Source organism: Gopherus flavomarginatus, chromosome 6, assembly GCF_025201925.1.
Source record: "Gopherus flavomarginatus isolate rGopFla2 chromosome 6, rGopFla2.mat.asm, whole genome shotgun sequence".
Lineage (NCBI taxonomy): Eukaryota > Metazoa > Chordata > Testudines > Testudinidae > Gopherus > Gopherus flavomarginatus.
This window is the reverse complement of record NC_066622.1, coordinates 134,801,036-134,821,636: the sequence shown is the minus strand read 5'-3', so window position 1 is coordinate 134,821,636 and position 20,601 is coordinate 134,801,036. Positions and strand designations below refer to the sequence as shown.

General features: G+C 42.9%; 1 protein-coding gene across 8 annotated transcripts in view; it reads right to left on the bottom strand.

The window, feature by feature from the left end:
- Positions 1–20,601, bottom strand: part of STN1 (STN1 subunit of CST complex) — a 73,993-nt gene that overhangs the window by 45,428 nt on the left and 7,964 nt on the right. For 4 of the 8 annotated variants that reach the window (XM_050958181.1, XM_050958189.1, XM_050958187.1 and 1 more), the window contains exons 2-5: positions 12,265–12,394; positions 10,997–11,117; positions 4,009–4,141; positions 908–1,103 (exon numbers count right to left, since the gene is read on the bottom strand). In XM_050958181.1, coding sequence (XP_050814138.1) covers positions 908–1,040 — 133 coding nt within the window. In that variant the 5' untranslated portion in view covers positions 1,041–1,103; positions 4,009–4,141; positions 10,997–11,117; positions 12,265–12,394. Of the gene's footprint in view, positions 1–907; positions 1,104–4,008; positions 4,142–10,996; positions 11,118–12,245; positions 12,395–20,601 lie in introns of all 8 variants that reach the window. The other 4 variants (XM_050958182.1, XM_050958186.1, XM_050958185.1 and 1 more) reach the window with 3 other exon arrangements.

Below are 20,601 nucleotides of genomic sequence, written 5' to 3'. Positions count from 1 at the left end.
TTGGGGTACATAGACCCCACCACAGTATGGAACAAACTACAGCCCGTTTAGGTTCTTCCTAGTGATAACAGCAACCCAATGTCAGCCCTATGCTGCTTTAGAAAATGTATATATGTTGGTGATATTGGCTTGAGCTCCACAGGAAACAGACAGCAAAAGCATACAATTTCAAACAATGGTTAGGAAATAAAAGGTGTGGCATGAGAGTCAGCACAGAAACTAGAATGAGCCACAAGGCTTTCCAAATACATGAAGTATCCTTCATTCATATTTAGAAACCAAACAGGCAAAGCCCATTCCTATTTCTTACTACCTACGAATGTGCCCAGACAAAAAACACTGCTTTTTATAAACATTTAAATACAATAAAGTGGCCACCTTTCAACATGAAGGCAATAAAAGAAAAGGCTGGAAATCCTCTATAAACATTTTTAAATGGTTTGAGGGGGAGAAAGCATAGCAAAATAAAAATGTTGTTTTGTTTTTACAATTAAGCTTTATTAGATCCCAGCAACACACACACAGAGAAAGTTAGTGAAGCCTTTCTGCTCTGCCAAACAAGTCTCTTAATTTTAGAGAGATTGTTTCATACCAGTTAGAACAATGGAGAAGGGATTAGGTCTCCTAAGTTCCATTTCCAGCACTGCTACTAAAATTCTACATTAATTAATACAAGTTCTTTGACCTCTGAGTCTCAGCTCTCCTGATGGAGACAATACAGACCTATCTCATAGGAGTGTTGAGGACTCGCTTATCAGCATTTAAAAAGACTCTGAGATCCTTGGACAGTCAGTGCTACATAACTAAGACTGCAGCTTTGTAAAGCTGATATTGTTCTACAATAACACCCATTGCTAATTAAACGCATTACATTTTTATATACACCAAAGAAATCAAGCACACATACCTGGAACCTGCTTAGATTCTTTCATTTCCTTTATATCCTTAATGTAGAGTCTTGCAAATGCAGAAAAGACAGGATTCAACCCCCATAACAGGGAAGGCATCTCCGCTTCATACTTCGCAGGGTCGGACTGCATTCAGAAACCAAGTGACCAATTCCCATGAACAAGGACAAGCTAGGGATTGCCGATGATCTTTATCTACACAGGTAAAAAGATGCTATTACATACAGCCCTCAGAAATTGATAGAGTGTTTCTGGAAACTAGCACAAAACATGGTAAAATATCTGCTGTACTAGCTTACTTGAAGTGAGTGACCAGTAGTAGCAGCAATAGCATTCTGCCATCAACTCCTTCAAATTAAACACAAATTAAGGGGATTTCCCTACAGACATACAGTGACAGAAAGATGTCCAAAATATATTTCACTAATAGAGTTGGAGCATCACATGCCTTCTTTACCTTTTTTACTTTTCTATTTCTCTTTTTGTTTATGGTTTTCTTCCTCTTCCCCCTCAGCCCACAAATAAGGATCTTCCTGTATTCGTCTACTTGAATATTTTACTGAAACATTGAAAGCAGCCACCTCTTCCCCATTTTGTGCCACATAACCTTCAATACTTCATACTGGTTACCTTTCCTTCCCTTTCATTCTGATTACTGTCTTGTTCTCGTCTCTCACCACCATCATGACTAATTTAGGCATCCCACTAGGCAGATAATTTCAGAAAACAGATGTTCTGCCCAAAAATACCTGCCTAGGGACACCCAGCAGGAATTTTGAGCCTTGGCATGCATTTTTGTTAACTCCCCATTTGCTGGCATTTAACTTATTCCTGTAAAGTACTCCAGGTTGCCCCAGATTATGAAAAAACTGTAGAAAACAGTTCTATTTGTTCCCTTTTGCTGGGGAAGAACAAAAGAGGAATACCACTCTCCTTCAACCTCCCCAATTTTAAATACAACAGTCATTCATGCTGGTATAGAGGTAAAGACATTTTTATTGCTTAAGTTCCTCAGTGCAGCCACTCCCTTTTGTTTACGCAAAATGAATACCAGTTCCCTGTGCCTGGATTTATTTTTGTTTCCTCCTCCCACAGGCAACTCTACTTTCTTCCATGCTGACCCTTACATATGGAAGGCCCTTCCAAAACCTACCCAACCACTCTCTCCTAATCAAATCCCTCCACAAAGTTAATGTCTCCCATGAAACCTACAAAGGTGTGAATTACATCAGGGGTCTCAACCTTTTTCTTTCTTAACGCCTGCCCCAACATTCTATAAAAACTCCACAGCCCACCTGTGCCACAATTGTTTTTCTGCATATAAAAGCCAGGGACGGGATTAGGGTGTAGCAAACAGGGCAATTGCTCCCAGCCCCATGCTATAGGAGGTCCAGTGATGCTAAGCTGATTCAGCCCCAGGTGGCAGGGCTCGGGGCCCCAGGCTTCAGCCCCCATGTTGGGCTTTTGGTTTTCTGCCCTGGGCCCCAGCAAGTCACGCTGGCTTTGCTTGAAGAACCTCCTGAAACCTGCTCACAGCCCCCAGGGAGCCCCAGACCTAGGGTTGAGAACCACTGAATTACATGATGTTTAGATCAAACCCTACCAAGCAGCATACATGAACTAATTCAGTCATTGTATGATCTTATTAATTTAACTCTGGCCCACCTCTCCCCTCCCTGTTCCTCTTTGGAGCTGTGCTCACCATTGCTCATTATGCCTGTATGAACTCTAGATTGTAAGCTTTACAAAGCAAGGTCGTGGGCGAATTGTGTGTTTTGCAGGGCATCTAGCACGCCTGTAGAGATGGCAAAATTATTACTATCACAGGTCAAGGCAAGAGATAAGAACAGCAGTCAGAGTTCAAATGCCAGAGCTCAGGATCAAAATAGAGTCGGAGCAAGGAATTGGAGCCAAAGGACAGACTCGGAGTCAGAGAAGCCAGGAGCAGGGTTGGTTCAGAGGCAGGAGCGAGGCTGGGACAGGACTGGAACAAGGCAAGGTGCAGGGCAGGGTCTAGGCTGGAGCAGGACCAAAGCAGGGCTTGGAGTGAGGCAGAGAATTCACAGGCCTGTGCACTGAGCCAGCCAGAAAGCTACTGCCTGGCTTAAGATCTGGCCTGATAGACTAACCTGCCTGGTTCACTGAGGAAGCTACCAGACAGCCTAGCTGACTCCTTAGGCCGTCAGGAGTCTGAGCAGGTACAGCCGCAGGGCCTTATTCCTGACACCAGATTAGAGTGAAGGGAAGCAGTTCCACTTAACCCTCTCCCACCCAGAAGGAAGAAGGGTTAAGATATCATGCCTGTCTCGTGATGCTATGACATAAACTATTCAATTTGAGGGGCACTTCTTCCCTGGAAAGTAACTTGACACAAGCAGATGGTTTTGGTTCCCTAGGGAAGTTTTTCTTTCTGTAGAAATCAGTATCTCCCAAACAAAAGTCATCAGGTATATTCCACACATTGAATGCCAGCATCTGTAACTATTTTACAATAGAAGACGTTTCTCTGAGCCAAGCCCAAGATGACACTTCTAGACCTAAAAGCAACAAGGAAAGAGTTAGGCAACAAGCAGGTCTGACTACATGTTACTGCATAAATTCACATGTGCTGGGGATGGAGCAGAAGAAGAAAGTCACTACTGGCACACGTGAATCCCTGGGATAACTAATGAAGGACTTTTCATCAGTAGCCCTGGTAATAAGGAAGTATTTAGGACTTCAATAGCAATTATTGTATTTTAAGGATGGCCAAACATTCCCAAAAGGTGTATAGGCTGGACTGGCACTTTCCTGAAATCCAGGCCCCGTACACAGTTTGCCCTCAACTTTTCCTTCTCCCCCATCCAGCAGAGAAAAGGGTCTAGCATGCATTGCTCTATTTTGAGCAGTTTACCCTGTCAGAGCCTACTTTGGCAATTCTTTAGATCTCTAGGGGACCAAAGGAGAACATGAGTATACAGGGACTCATGATGCTATACATCTCCACTGCTGCTGTGACTTCCATTCATCCAGTATTGTGGACCTCCACAACAGTTCTGTATTGAATTATCCCTGTCATTCCTTATAAGAACATCGGGAACATACCACTATCTGGGCTTACCTTAAGAAAGGCCTCCCTTTTTCTCTCCTACTCCAAGAGAGGGATGGAAAAGAAACTTTTTAATGCACCTGCTGGGCAATATTTTTCATTACTTCATGCACATCTATAATGTCAATCACAAATGTGCTTCCAGCTAGGAGAAGAAAAAAAAAGAGAGTTAAAACAAATGCTGTCTGCCCTACCCCTAGGAAACTTGACCCTAGCTCCAGGTACCCTACCAATAAGAACCCTAACCCTATGGCAGGGACCTCTACCCACAGGATCCCCTACCGCCTAGCTAAGGGTACGTCTACAGTACGGGATTATTCCGATTTTACATAAACTGGTTTTGTAAAACAGATTGTATAAAGTCGACTGCACACGGCCACACTAAGCACAATAATTCGGCAGTGTGTGTCCATGTACCGAGGCTAGCATCGATTTCTGGAGCGTTGCACTGTGGGTAGCTATCCCATAGTTCCTGCAGTCTCCCCCGCCCCTTGGAATTCTGGGTTGAGATCCCGGTGCCTGACAGGGCAAAAAACATTGTCGCAGGTGGTTCTGGGTACAGCCTCACCCCTCCCTCTGTGAAAGCAGCAGACAACCATTTCACACCTTTTTTCTTGGCTGAACTGTGCAAATGCCGTAGCATAGCAAGCATGGACCCTGCTCAGATCAAGACCGCAATCGTGGACGTTTGTAAACACCTCGCGCATTCTCATGCAGTCTATGCTGAACCAGGACCTGCAAATCCAAGCGAGGAGGCAGCGGCTATGGCATTGAGGCGACAAGAGTGATGAGGACATGGACACAGAATTCTCTCACACCGCGGGCCCCTGCACTTTGGAGATCCTGCTGGTAATGGGACAGGTTCTAGCCATTGAACGCTGATTTTGGGTCCGGGAAACAAGCACAGACTGGTGGGACCGCATAGTTTTGCAGGTTTGGGACGATTCACAGTGCTGCGAAACTTTCGCAAGCGTAAGGGCACTTTCGTGGAACTATGTGACTTGCTTTCCTCTGCCCTGAAACGCCATAATACCAAGATGAGAGCAGCCCTCACAGTTGAGAAGCGAGTGACAATAGCCCTCTGGAAGCTTGCAAAGCCAGAAAGCTACCGGTCAGTTGGGAATCAATTTGGAGTGGGAAAATCTACTGTGGGGGCTGCTGTGATGCAAGTAGCCAAAGTAATCATTAAGCTGCTGCTACAAAAGCTTGTGACTCTGGGAAACGTGCAGGCCATAGTGGATGGCTTTGCTGCAAAGGGATTCCCTCACTGTGGGGGGGGGCGATAGATGGAACCCATATTCCTATCTTGGCACCGGAGCACCAGGGCACCCAGTACATAAACCGGAAGGGGTACTTTTCCATGGTGCTGCAAGCACTGGTGGATCACAAGGGACATTTCACCAACATCCACGTGGGATCGCCAGGAAGAGTTCATGACGCTCGTGTCTTCAGGAACACTACTCTGTTTAAACGTCTGCAGCAAGGGAATTACTTCCCAGATCAGAAAATAACAGCTGAGGATGTTGAAATGCCTGTAGTTACCCTGGGTGACCCAGCCTACCCCTTGATGCCATGGCTCATGAAGCCATACACAGGCAGCCTGGACACAGGCAGCCTGGACAGTAGTCAGGAGCTGTTCAACTACAGGCTAAGCAAGTGCAGAATGCGGTAGAATGTGCATTTGGCCATTTAAAGGCGCGCTGGTGCACATTACTGACTCGCTCAGACCTCAGCCAAACCAATGTCCCCTTTGTTATTGCTGCTTGCTGTGTGCTCCACAATCTCTGTGAGAGTAAGGGGGAGACCTTTATGGCGGGGTGGGAGGCTGAGGCAAATCACCTGGCCGCTGATTACGCGCAGCCAGACACCAGGGCGATTAGAAGAGCAAACCACAAATCGGTACGCATTAGAGAAGCTTTGAAAACGAGTTTCATCACAGGCCAGGGTACAGTGTGACTGCTGTGTTTGTTTCTCCTTGATGAACCCCCCCCCCCCGACTGACTCATTCCCTGTAAGCAACCCACCTTCCCCCTTCGATTACAGCTTGCTTAAGGAAATAAAGTCACTATCGTTTAAAAATCATGTATTCTTTATTAAAAAGTCATTATAAAAAGAGGGAGAGAACTGACAAGGTATCCCGGGTGGGGTTTGGGAGGAGGATAGGAGGAAAGGAAAAGGCCACTAAAAACATTTCTATGGAATGACAGCCTTTTGGTTGAGCTGTCTACGGGGGTGGAGTGGGCAGGTGCACAAAGCCTTCCCCCACGCGTTCTTACACGTCTGGGTGAGGAAGATATGGAACATGGTGAGGGGTGAGCATGGTTACAGAGGGGCTGCAGCGGCACTCTGTGACCCTGCTGCTGTTCGTGAAGCTCCACCAGACATCGGAGGATGTCAGTTTGATCATGCAGCAGCCCCAGCGTTGCATCACGCCTCCTCTGATCTTCCTGCAGCCACCTCATCACGTTCGTCCCTCCTGGCCTCACTTTCACTGGCATCTTTCCTGTAATTTGATACCACGTCCTTCCACTCATTCAGATGAGCTCTTTCACTGCGGGTTACTTTCATGATTTCTGAGAACATTTCATCTTGCGTCTTTTTTTTCCTCCGCCTTATCTGAGATAGCCTTCAGGATGGAGTAGGGAGGCTTGAAAAATTTGCAGCTGCATGAGGGAAGTAAAAAAGGGAGAGAAGCATTTAAAAAGATACATTTTACAGAACAATGGTTATATTCTTTCACAGTGAACAACACTATTCACCTTACATAGCACATGTGATTCCACTACAAGATCGCATTTTGCATCTTAATATTGAGTGCCTCCGGCTCTGGTGTTAGAGATCTCACAGACACAGGTCGGGGCAGCAGAATTCAACCGGCATGCGGCCATGGTAAGCCATTGTCTTTCAGCTTCTGTAGCCTTCATATATCCAGAGCCCTCTTTTCCCAAATACCAAGCAAAGCCCGTTGAGTGCTGCGTCTTTCCTGTTAACGTGCAGCAGCAGAAACCAAAATCCCCCTCCATCCAGTTCTCTGGGATGATCGCTTTACCCCTCCCCCCACCACGTGGCTGGTATCATGGAAGATCACTGCTAATCACCCCCCTCCTTCCCCTCCCACTGCGTGGCTGGTAGCAGGGAAGATCCCTGCTAGCCAAACGCGAAAAAGCTCAGAGCCATTACCCCTCCTCCCCTCCCCCCGCTTGGCTACCTGCAAGGAAGGATTTCTTTTGAGCAACAGGCGAAGAGCCCAGTAGGAATGGCCATCTCTGTCCCCTTAATTAAATTCCTGAATTTCAATCAGGTTACCGTGAACGATATCACTCTCCTGAGGATAACACAGCGAGATAAAGAACGGATGTTGCTTGAATGCCAACAAACACCGGGACCATACGCAGCTAGGCTTTGTCATGCAATGATACCAGATTACTTGCTACATGCATGGCGTGGTCAAGTGTCCTACCATGGTGGACAGAATAAGGCTGCACTGCCCAGAAACCTTCTGCAAAGGCTTTTGGAGTACCTCCAGGAGAGCTTCATGGAGATGTCCCTGGAGGATTTCCGCTCCATCCCCAGACATGTTAAACTTTTCCAATAACTGTACTGGCCGCGAATGCATCCCAAGTCCTCAGGGCAAATCGATCATTAAAAAAAGCTTGCTTTGAAACTATGTTGTATATTTACAAAGGTACACTCACCAGAGGTCGCTTCCATGGCTTCACTGTCTGGGCTACTGGCTTGGGAGGGCTGGGAGGATAATTCCGTCTGGGTGAGAAAAAGCTCCTGGCTGTTGGGGAGAACGGAATCCTGTGTGTTCTCTGCAAGCTCGTCCTCCTCTTCCTCCTCCTCATTTTCCCTGTCCGCAGAATCCTCAGGCATGGCTGAGATTACCAGCCCCACCTCGGAATTCAAGGACGGGGTGGGGTAGTGGTGGCGGACCACCCCTAGAATTGCATGCAGCTCAGCATAGAAGCAGCATGTTTTCGGCCCTTCCCCGGACCTTCCGTTTGCTTCTTTGGTTTTCTGGTAGGCTTGGCTGAGCTCCTTAAGTTTCACTCTGCACTGCACTGAGTCCCTGGTGTGGCTTTTCTCCATCATAGCCTTGGAAATTTTTTCAAATGTTTTTTCTTTTCGTCTTTTGGAACGGAGTTCTGTTAGCACAGAATCCTCTCCCCATATAGCGATCAGATCCAGTACCTCCCGTGCAGTCCATGCTGGAGCTCTTTTTCGATTCTCAGGAGACTGCATTGTTACCTGTGCTGATGAGCTCTGTGTGGTCACCTGCGATGGTGAGCTCTCCACGCTGGCCAAACAGGAAATGAAATTCAAAAGTTCGCGGGGCTTTTCCTGTCTACTTGGCCAGTGCATCTCAGTTCAGATAGCTTTCCAGAGCGGTCACAGTGGAGCACTGTGGGATACCGCCTGGAGGCCAGTACCGTCGATTTGCGGCCACGCTAACCCTAATCCGATACAGTTATACCGATTTCAGCGCTACTCCTCTCGGCGGGGAGAAGTACAGAAACCGGTTTAAAGAGCCTTTTATATCGATATAAAGGGCCTCGTTGCATGGACGAGTGCAGCATTAAATCGGTTTAACGCTGCTAAAATCGGTATAAACGCGTAGTGTAGACCAGGCCTAAAGTACATGGTCTTCTTATGTCTATTTGAAAATTGACACCAGAAGATTTGACACCTGAGGCAGAGTATCCCAGGGATTTATTAATTAGTAAGTCACCTGGGGAGAAAGTGGAACTTTCCATTATTCTAGTAGTGGCTTTAAACGCCTAATTGGTATTGGTTAATTGGTATCTGGAAGGAAGATAGTAGTTACCCTGTATATTGAAGGTTTAGGGACATAGCAGGTTCCCTGGAGATGTGTAGATATTTGTGCCATTATCGATCACAATGCTAACAGACAATTCTGAGTAGATGCTACGCACACTTAATACTTTACCAAAATGCTTTGAAAATTTTTAGCAATGCAAACACTACAGAGCCCCACCAAAAGGTCAGCCCCTCCTGGACTTCATTTCATACACATGGTGTATACCTTATGGCAATGGTCATCAGACTGTAAGGTATGTCCCTATAGTGGGTGTAGAGGAATGTTCGGAGTGGGGAGGCAGTGGGGTCCAGGCCAACTCCCACAGGGGGCAAGGGAGGAGTGCCACATAGCCCCATTCTACTCCAAGCTCTGGTCCCAGCCTCAGCCCCTGGCTCTGACCATAGTGCAGCTCCACTCATGGCCCCCTGGCTCCAGATGCTGGATTCCACGCGAGTGCACACAGATTCCATTATGGGTTGGGGGGGGACAACATAAAAAGTTTGGGGATCACTGCCTTAGGGATTTTGCTGCTGCAGTGTTAGAGATTCAATCCTGATGGAGGAAGAGAATGGTTTGGATGCATGAGTTTGTTAGATATAAAGAACATTTCTACTCCAGACATAGATGGTACAGCCACAATAAAAACAAAAACAGGATAACCTGCTGTTTGGAATATTGTATCATGATTCATAGATTCCAAGGCCAGAAGAGACCATTGGGATTATCTAGTCTGACCCCCTGTATAACACATGCCATAGAACCCCCAAAATCATTCCTAGAGCAGATCCCCAAGAAAAACATCAACTCTTGATTTAAAAATGGTCAGTGATGAAGAGTCCACAATGACCCTAGGTAAATTATTCCAATGATTAATAACTCTCACTGTTAAAAATTTATTTCGAGTCTGAATTTGTCTAGCTTCAGCTTCAAGCCATTGAATTGTATTAGACCTCTCTCTGCTAGACTGAGGAGCCCATTATCAAATATTGGTTCCCCACATACACACTTACAGGTTGTAATGAAGTCACCCTCTAACATTCTCTTTGCTAAGCTAAGTAGGTTGAGATCCTTGAGTCTATCACTATAGAACATGTTTTCTAATCTTTTATCATTCTCTGGGTTTTTCTCTCAACCCTTTCCAATTTATCAACATCCTTCTCAAATTGTGGGCACCAGAACTGGACACAGTATTCCAGCAGCAGTTGCACCAGTGTCAAATACAGAGGCAAAATAACTTCTCTATCCCTACTTGAGATTCCCCAGTTTATGTTTCCCAGGACTGCATTAGCTCTTTTGACCATAACATCAAACTGATCAGCTGGGCTTGCCAAACAGCTGATCGGTGGGTGGCTGGTTGGTGCTGAGCACCCACTATTATTTTTCCAGGGGTTCTCCAGCCCCAGAACACCCACGGAGTCAGCACCTATGATAATAACCCATAACTATATAAGAGTTATTGTTAAGCAAATAACTTTTTGCCATACTGCTAGTACCCAGTTCACTGCATGTACAGAATTTCCAATGATGTGTTAGTGCATCATCATAGAATGGGTATTATATGGATTGGAGGAAGAAATAGTCTTGTATCGGATTACCAACCTGATATCTATATGTACTCTGTGATGAACACTCTTGTGATTGGGACAGTAATCTGCTAGAGCAGGAATCGGCAATCTTTCAGAAGTGCTGTGCCGAGTCTTCATTTATTCACTCTAATTTAAGGTTCCGCATGCCGGTAATACATTTTAACTTTTTTAGAAGGTCTCTTTCTATAAGTCTATAATATATAACTAAACTATTGTTGTGTGTAAAGTAAATAAGGTTTTTAAAATGCTTAAGAAGCTTCATTTAAAATTAAATTAAACTGCAGAGCCCCCCGGTCCGGTGGCCAGAACCCGGGCAGTGTGAGTGCCACTGAAAATCAGCTCGTGTACCGCTTTCGGCACCTGTGCCATAGGTTGCCTACCCCTGTGCTAGAGAAACACTTTGCTTACATAATACTCTGTCATACTGCATTTCTTTCAATCTTTGTTAGCAGACCTATATAATGCACACAAAGATCAGAGACATAGGAAAGGTACTATGGAAGTGCAAGATTGGAGGATCTTGAACCATTATACAAACATTAATTAAGCCTTATCACATCATTTTATTCCCATTTGGCAGATTGTGACTTACCCAAGGGTTACACAGGAAGTGCAAGGTAGAACAGGGAACAGAACTTAGTTCTTCCAATTCCTTGTCCTCTACTTTAGTCACAAGGCCATTCTCCTATGTATCAATAAATCTGTAAAAATACCTGGAAGAGAAATAAGTTAGCTCTATAAATTTACTAGTTGTTATTGACATCTGTGCATTTACTGGTTATGCAGAATAGCCAGAAGCAATAAGCTAGCAGACATTTACTAACTATTGACAACCTGGCAGAAAGCTCCACTTGCCTTCTGTATCTTAAAAGGTATTTAAGTATCATGCTGAAGACTGTTTCTGATCCTACTAATTCTGTAACTTTTTTGGAGTGAGAGCAGGAGGAGGTAATTAATTCTCTATCACCCGCAGTGCTGTTGGAATGAGAAAGAAAGACAGAAAGAAAGTCATTAAGATGGTAGTGGGGAGGAGTTTGTAACTTTATTATTCCCTGAGGAAAGATAGACAAGGCAGAGGATAGCTTTTTTTGGACCAGCAAATTTATTATTTGTAAAGCGCCAACTATGTGAAAACTGAGAAAAAGAAGATTCCAGGTTCCTTATAAAGGGATTCTTTGGACATTAAATGATTTGTATCACTGTAGTGCCTAAAAATATATTATGCATAATTTATCGATACAAACATAACTGGATATTACCTTCCTCGACAATGTTGTCTGGAAGAGAGAGCAAAGAACTGGAAGTCAAGATTCCTTATATTCCAGCTCTGCCATGGACTCACTCTATGACCTTAGGCAAGTCATTTACCTTATGAATATTTTAATTTAGCCATCTCTAAAATGAGTATAATACCTATCTGGTTTTAAAGCTTAATTTAATTAGTAACACTGAAATCTTGGGTGGAATTGTCAGCCATTAGTTATTCATTAAGACACAGTAAAGGACTTCTATACACCAGAGCAAGTTTGACTTAAATTCTGCAGCAATGTTCCCTGGTTTCTGTGGTACTCTGTGCACATGCTGTCCTAGTGAGTTAAAGCAGAAGCTGAATTAAGGTCTAGTCTACAATTCAAAATCTACTGTGCTTAGGGATTGAGTAACAACAGGGTAGTCTCCTACACAGTTCAAATATGATTTGGTATTGAAGTGTAGGTGAGATGATACCATGTTTTAACAATGTCTAGGGTTACCATATTTCAAGTTCCCCAAAAAGAGGCCACTATGGGGGTTGGAAGTGGGAGATGAAGGGGGAGTACAGTTGAGGGAGCTGGAGGGGTTACCTGTGGCAGGGGTACTCACTGGATGGGGGGCAGTGTCACTCTGTCACGATGGTAGGGCAGCTGGCGCAAGCCCAGGTGCAGCAACAGCTGGCAGTCAGCGCCTCCCTGCGGGACCCCAGGGCTTGGGTAGACAGGATCCAGCAGCTGTTCTGGGGGTAGGGAGGAGGAGGAACCCAGTCAGGAAGTGGACTAATCAGGGCTCTTTCTGAGCTGCGGAGTTTGCTCTGAAAAAATCTGGACATTTGAAAAATCCCGCCAGGACAGAGGATGGAGTCCCAAAAAAGAGGCAATGTCCAGGAAAACCCAAACGAATGCTGACTCTAAGCGTGAGATTTTAGTAGAGCTGTTCAACATTCTTTAAACACAGTCCAGTTCCATCTATGCTGCAAGAATAAACCATGTTTTAAACACATCAGGAGTTGGCAGGGTGGCCCTGGTAATCAAGTCTCCCCAAACTGTAGTTGTTGAGCATAGATAAGATTCAGGAGTGGCGCCAGGGTTTTTGGCGCCCTAGGTGCAGGGCCGGCTCACCGGTCCCGTGGCTCAGGTGGACCTGCCACACGCATGCCTGTGGATGCTCCAGTGGAGCCGCGGGACCAGCGGACCCTCCGCAGGCACGCCTGCGGGAGGTCCACCGGAGCAATCTGCCACCCTCTCAAATCCTGGTGCACTAGGCGACGGCCTAGGTCGCCTAAATGGAAGCGCTGGCCCTGACAAGAGTTCATTCTAGGCAGAATAATCTTTAAGACCCCAGTTCTGCCCCACGCAGGCAGAAAATGTGACTGGAGACAATGGGGCACCATACAGATGCAATGATTTGCCCATTCAGAGCTCCTTGCAGAATTGGGGCCTAACTTTTTGTTTTCACTTAGAGGAGAAATAAAAGTAATAAATCCCTGACCCATTCAGCCATATGAAAACAAGTTTCTGTTATGGTTCTCAAAGATTAGTTCTCTTGCACTGCTTGCATTTGTTCTCAGGCTCTGTTAGCCAAGGCTATGAGAAAGATACCAAGAGAATGATTTGCTGAACTCAATGAAGTTCATATAGATAAACTGTATGAAAGCAGCTCAAACAGCCGTAACTCTTTGCAAAACAGATATAATACAAATTGGGATAAAAAGTCAGCAATTTCCTGTAGCACTTCATTATAAGAAGCCATTGCTGCGCTTCACCACAAACTACTGTACATTTAGCCAGCTTGAGATCAAAGCCCTCCCTCCATTTTCTTCTTCAAAACAAAAATATCTGCTATAATATACAAAGATAAGAGCTCTGTTTGGTAAAGACAATGTTGTATTTCAGTTAATCGCAGGCCCTCCAAGGCTAGAAACGTAATAGTCACCGTCAACAAGAGCGTCTGAATCTGTGTAGATTCTTTTGATACGTTTCTTAGAGCATGCGACATTAGTTGTTCTCAAGCTGCGGATGCTGGACCTCTGGTAGTCTATGAAGCCCTTTCTAATAATCTGGGGACTGGGAGAACTGGCTAGTCAAACAGTGCTGACTCTCCTAACCCCAGCTGCTAAACCCCAGTTTCTTTCCTAATAATAATTTTTGTGTAAGCAATTGCTGTAGTTGACACATGATGTTGAGACTGAATGTCTCATTGCCACTCCCTCCCACTCTGCCCCATCTATATGTTAAGATGTGCAAACTATAAAAAGATTTGAGAACCCCTGCTCTGCAGTATTTGTGTTTCCCCAACTCTAATGTAGTTAGTCTGTCTCTAGATTCTGCTAAGCCTTTGCTGACTCTCTCTGCCTTGTAAAGAACATTTTGAATCCAGTAGGATGGCACCAAATGGCATGTAATAAGATTTTCTGAGCGCAAATACCTCCTGGATCATTCCCTACAACAACTTTAATTTGCTCAGATCTCTTGGCAAGTCTCTCATTTAGAATACTGATGTTATGGATACGCAGGACGTCCATGACTCCCTATTATTGCTTCACATACTTAGAAACAGTAAATGAGCATCCTTTTGATAAGCAGGTTTGAAATGTGGTTTGGTTTAATTGTACTTCAGCTTTTGTAAACACCACTCTAAATGTTGCTGACATTTTATTTTGCACATTCTCACCACAAACCGCCTCCATGAATTACAACAGATACAATATGTGTAACTCAATCAGAAGCTGCAGAAATTACTGGATGAAATTACATGGGCTTGTCTTATGCAGATGGTCAGACTAGATGATCCTAATAGTCTCTTCTGGCCTTAATGTATTAATATTGTGGTGTTCTGCACTGAAAATTAAAATTCCTTCATTCTGCAAATTAAAGATTCCAAGTCATTTAAGAAAAAGGAGGAATAAAATCAGTTTGCTAGTTATCTGTATTCCAAAAAGCAAATCTTAGTGTCCAATGGTTTGCATGAGCTATTGTTGAACACACAACAGCTGCTGTGTTTTGCCTAAACAATCATACTATTAGTATCTATTTCATTACTATGGAAGCTTAAAAATGCTAAATAAAACCAATTTTTATTCTACAATATAATGGTAACTTTGCCTTCAAAAATAAATATTGGAGAATATCTATTATGAAAACTCAAGTAACCCAAGCAACATTCTGCATTTAAAATTACGCTTCTGTATGTGTAATGCATCATCAAACATGCAACCCTAAAATCTCATTTCTATTAAGTCACTTTTCACCCCCCGCACCCCTCAGAAAAAAACAATCGAAAACCCACTCGTATTTTAACTGTTTCCCATTTCTAATTTTGTTTAGACTTTCAACTTCACCTTTGCATTAATTAACATTTAGTGTCATGATTTCCTCTTTGTGTTACTAACTAAACTTGATTCTACCACATTGCATCTCTTTCCATCTTGTGATTAAAGCATATCTTACTGAAAAACTAATAGTCTTTAGTAATTTATGTGTCAAAATGTTCTAGATTTTGGAAATAAATTTTACTGAGAAATGGGGGATTTCTTAAAATGGTATATGTAAAGAATCAGATCACCTTCTAGACCATGTTTACAGCAAAACCTGAACTAGCCTGACTTGCTGGCCTTAATAAAAAAAAGAATTTAAAAATAACCTCGTTACAATAGCGTATCACATTACAAGTTATTTTATCTTGAGACTCTGCAGCCCATCAGGACATAACAGAACATGTCATTTTGGAAACAAGAATCTGTAGTATGGAGGAGGGAAATCAGATTTGGAACAAGAAAAGCCATGCTTGTAGATATAATATGTTCAGAAATGGTTGTGCCTTTGTTGACTGAAAGCAATATTGAGATGCAAAGCAGTCTTTATCCCTTAATAAATTCCTAATCCTAACTATTATGTGAACTAGTGAAAAATTTTAAGCCACAAACAAACAAAGCAAATCAGCTTGTACTCCTGTGCAAGAGGAAAGGTCTAATTACCATTTGGCGGTAAGACAACCAGGGAGTAGCATTTGCAGTGTATGCTTTCATGTGACTGAACTAAGCCTTTTAATACTCATCAGATAGATGGTGCCTTACAAGATTTAAGTACCTTTTCTCATGTTGATATACTGCATAATGAAATTTTGATCCAATACCCTCAGAAGAGCTACAAGATGCCTTTGATTTAAATAAAAGATAATCTCCACTGATTAAAACTGGTTAAAGGGACTAGAGTATTATTATTCCTTTTGGTAACATTAGAGACATTTAATTAAACAAAAATAATTACATGTTATTTCTAAAGAAAATCAGATTACCAGTTTACTGGTGTACTTCATTAATGCTGTGAAAGACTTTTATAAGAAGTATTTTTAAATGTTCAGTTTAATATATAGGCATATTCCAAAAATAGTGATTAATATTTTTGAAAGATATACCCATTTAAAATGTACAGGTTCCCCTGGGAACAGTAATTTATTAGAAGTTATGCCATTACTCAATTAAGAGATTTACCTAACAGATCTACTAAATGCACACTGTAGTCAACATATTCAGACAAAAGCAACAATCTTACAATAGGAAAGTTAGAGGAATATACATTTCCTAATGTAGCCAGTTGTCATAAACCTAGTAGTCCACTGGATATCACATTTTGAGCTACACATGTGTATTTGAAAAGGCTTTTATCTGACACACTAATGTCTGAATTTAAAAAAAAAAAAAAAAAAAAAGAAGTTTGATTATGCAATTGTCAAGCAGTTGATGCATATTCACATTAGATCTATGAGGCAGCACTTAGTTTATCAATTCTAATAAGCATAGCAGCACAGTTTAGCTGTTATATTGTATGCATGATCGACAGTCTATTTCAGCATTCCATTCCTGAAGGTGACATTGTAGTTAGCCAGCTAGAAATACCAGGTCAAATATATAACTTCTGTAACAACTCCACTGAGGTCAATAAAGTTAACCAGGAATACATTTGGTCCAATACATTCTGCTGAATTAGAAAAAAAATCCCTTTTTTCAATGTCAGTTCTTGAATAAAAATAAAATATTTGACAGACCTTCAAGGATAATTTTAATTATATTTAAATTTCAAATAAAACCAACTGGATAAAGTGTATCATCTAAAGGTTTCTAGGTATTCTGAGAATTTAGTAATGTTGACATTTTATTTGTCACTCAGCCTCAAAGTTTAACATCCAACTGAGATGAAGGCAGCTAGCTGTTTGCAGACCCTACAAGGCAGTCCTACATCAGTTCCACATTGAGAAGTATTTATTCACAGACAGAAAGGCTAGTAATGTTAAACAATCTAAAATTCTGCAGAAAATAGCAACTAAGACCCTAGGCTGCTGGTGTGTTGAGATCACTACCTTGTACTCTTATCAGTCTGCATCAATGTGCTGCCTCTTGCCTTACGCTTGGACTGTAAACTCTTGTTATGTGTATTTACAGCACCTAGCACAATGAGGTCTCAGTCCATGACTAGGGCAATTAGGCACTACGATAATACAATCAGTTTGTAAGCAGGGTCTGCATTTGAGCTCTCCCCTGGTATTTAGCAATGAGCTGAGGAAGACGACTTCATGAAACCACTTTGTTTGCATAGATAAGTCCATTCTGCCTAGGCATGCAGCATGACGGCAATGCTTTGCTCAAATGATCATTTTTCGCTGGATTTTTGGATCACAACTCACCTTGTTATTGGGGGCAAAGCTAATCACAGAATCACAGAATCCTAGGAATGGAAGGGACCTCCAGAGGTCATCTAGTCCAGTCCCCTGCACTCATGGCAGGGCTAAGTATTAACTAGACCATCCCTGACAGGTGTTTGTCTTACCTGTTCTTAAAAATCTCCAACCATGGAGATTCTACTACCTCCCTAAGCAATTTATTCTAGTGCTTAACCTCCCTGACAGTTATGAAGTTTTTCCAATGTCCAACCTAAACTGACCTTTGTCATAAACAGATAGCTACGGGTTAATGTCTCTTTCACCTGAAGCACCTGACCAGAGGACCAATCAGGAAACCGGATTTTTTCAACTTTGGGTGGAGGGAATTGAGTGTCTTTGTCTTTGTTTTCTGGCTGCCTGCTTGCTCTGAGCTTTGGAGAAGTAGTTCTACTTTCTAGTCTTCTGTTTCTAAGTGTAAGGACAAAGAGATCAGATAGTAAGTTCTATGGTTTCTTTTCTTTGGTATTTGCATGAATATAAGTGCTGGAGGGCTTTGATTTGTATTCTTTTGGAATAAGGCTGTTTATTCAATATTCTTTTAAGCAATTGACCCTGTGTTGTATCATTTAATACAGAGAGAACATTTGTACTTATTTTTCTTTCTTTTTATATAAAGCTTTCTTTTAAGACCTGTTGGAGTTTTTCTTTACTTCAGGGAAATTGAGTCTGTACTCACCAGGGAATTGGTGGGAGGAAGAAATCAAGGGGAGATTTGTGTGTTGGATTGCTAGCCTGACCTTGCATTCCCTCTGGGGGAATAGGAAAGTACTTTTTGTTTCCAGGATTGGGAACAGAGAGGGAGATTCACTCTGTTTGGGTTCACAGAGCTTGTGTCTGTGTATCTCTCCAGGAGCACCTGGAGGGGGGAAGGGAAAAAGGATTATTTCCCTTTGTTGTGAGACTCAAGGGATTTGGGTCTTGGGGTCCCCAGGGAAGGTTTTTCAGAGGGACCAGAGTGCCCCAAAACACTCTAATTTTTTGGGTGGTGGCAGCAGGTACCAGGTCCAAGCTGGTAACTAAGCTTGGAGGTTTTCATGCTAACCCCCATATTTTGGACACTAAGGTCCAAATCTGGGACTAAGGTTATTACAACCTTCCTGCAAGTTAAACCCATTGCTTCTTGTCCTATCGTCAGAGGCTAAGGAGAACAATTTTTCTCCCTCTTCCTGGTAACAACCTTTGATGTACTAGAAAACCCTTCAGTCTTCTCTTCTGCAGACTAAACAAACACAATTATTTCAATCTTCTCTCATAGGTCGTTTTCTAGACCTTTAATCAATTTTGTTGCTCTTCTCTGGATTTTCTCCAATTTGTCCACATCTTTCCTGAAACGTGGCTCCCAGAACTAAACACAATACTCCAGTTGAGGCCTAATCTGGACGGAGTAGAGCAGAAGAATTACGTCTCGTGTTTTGCTTACAACACTCCAGCTAATATATCCCAGAATGATGTTTGCTTTTTCTGTAACAGTGTTTACACTGTTGACTCATATTTAGCTTGTGATCCACTAGGACTCCCAGATCCCTTTCCGCAATACTCCTTCCTAGACAGTCATTTCCCATTTTGTATGTGTGCAACTGATTGTTCCTTCCTAAATGGAGTACTTTTCATTTGCCCTTACTGAATTTTATTCTGTTTACTTCAGACCATTTCTCTAGTTTGTCCAGATCATTTTGAATTTTAATCCTGTCCTCCAAAGCACATGCAACCTCTTTCAGCTTGATATCGTCCACAAACTTTATAAGTGTACTCTCTGCCATTAGCTAAATCATTGATGAAGCTATTGAACAGAATTGGACCCAGAACTGATTCCTGCAGGATCCCACTCAATATGCACTTCTAGCTTGATCATGAGCCACTGCTAACTACTCTATGGAAATGATTTTCTAATCAGTTCTGAACACACCTTATAGCAGCTCAAGCTAGGTTGTATTTCCCTACTTTGTTTATGAGAGATAGTATCAAAAGGCTTACTAAATTCAAGATATACCATCTTGATCACTTTCCCCCATCGACAAGGCTTGTGACCTTGTAAAACCCTTACAATAAAGGGCTGTTATCCTTGTTGTATGAATCAAGAGTATCTGAACTGGGCTTGGCATACCCTGATTGAGGGACACACCCTCAACTAAACTGCACTCACTAAACAGGCGACAAGAGTGCCAAAGAACAGTGGAGACAAGTATTTGTATCTGGTGGTGTGGGCTCTGCCTAAGGATCCTAGACACCATTTGACCCTTCCTCTCTCCACTGTGTAATAACAGAGTGGATTAAGACTCAGTTGAGACTTTTGGTGCAGATCAATAGAGCTGAAGACAGTGATAACCAGGTCTAAGCATTAGACTTGCTTTGGGCAGCATGTCTGATGCAAGATTCTGCCCAGTCTGCACTAGTAACCCATTAACAGTGGAAATCACTGACAGCTGTGTTACATGGTGGGACCTTAAGACATTCCAAAGCATGCGGTGTGGCGAGCAGCTGGCAGAGCGGCTGATGCCAGAGTGAGTGCCTGGACAGTGAAGCAAGCAAGGTGCATTCCTCCCACTCCCCAGGTGGGGAGGTGAACTCACACAGATGCACTTCTGACCTCTGGGTCTTCACTGACCATGGACAACAACTGTGTGGTGGAGGAAGAAGGGAGGGGCACATTAAAGGAGCTTTTGGTTGTTCAACTTAAAAACCTGAGGCAAAAAATATACTCTGGGGTGGTGTTTTGCTCACAGTTTTATGCTTATGAATCCTGCTTGAGGCATTTTCCCAAGTTAATGCCAGGTCACTTCCCCCATTTTTATTAACATTTTCTATTCTAAACTCAGACTCTGTGCTTGCGAGAGAGGAAATACTGCCTCTTAGAGGGACCCAATGGGTGGTGTGTAATTGTGCCAGGTTACTGGGTGTGGGTTCAAGCCGGTTCTGTGTTGTATATTGAAAAGGAACCCCTAGATATTGAATCCACCCTACTTGCTGCTGACTCCAACTGGCAGAAGGGTTACAAATTAAATACTAATAATAAATGTGTTCTGTGTATTCAAGTTTTCACAACACAAATACCAAATCATTCCATAGCAGTTTCCCTGGATTGAAAAACAACCCTATATAAATCCATCAGAAGCTAACAAGGAGCCATGCAATGGATTGTTTCAACGTCATTGTTATGAGCCAGAATATTGATTCAGATTAACAATGTAATGATAGTCCTGGAACTTGTTCCTTCAGAGACTGACCTCC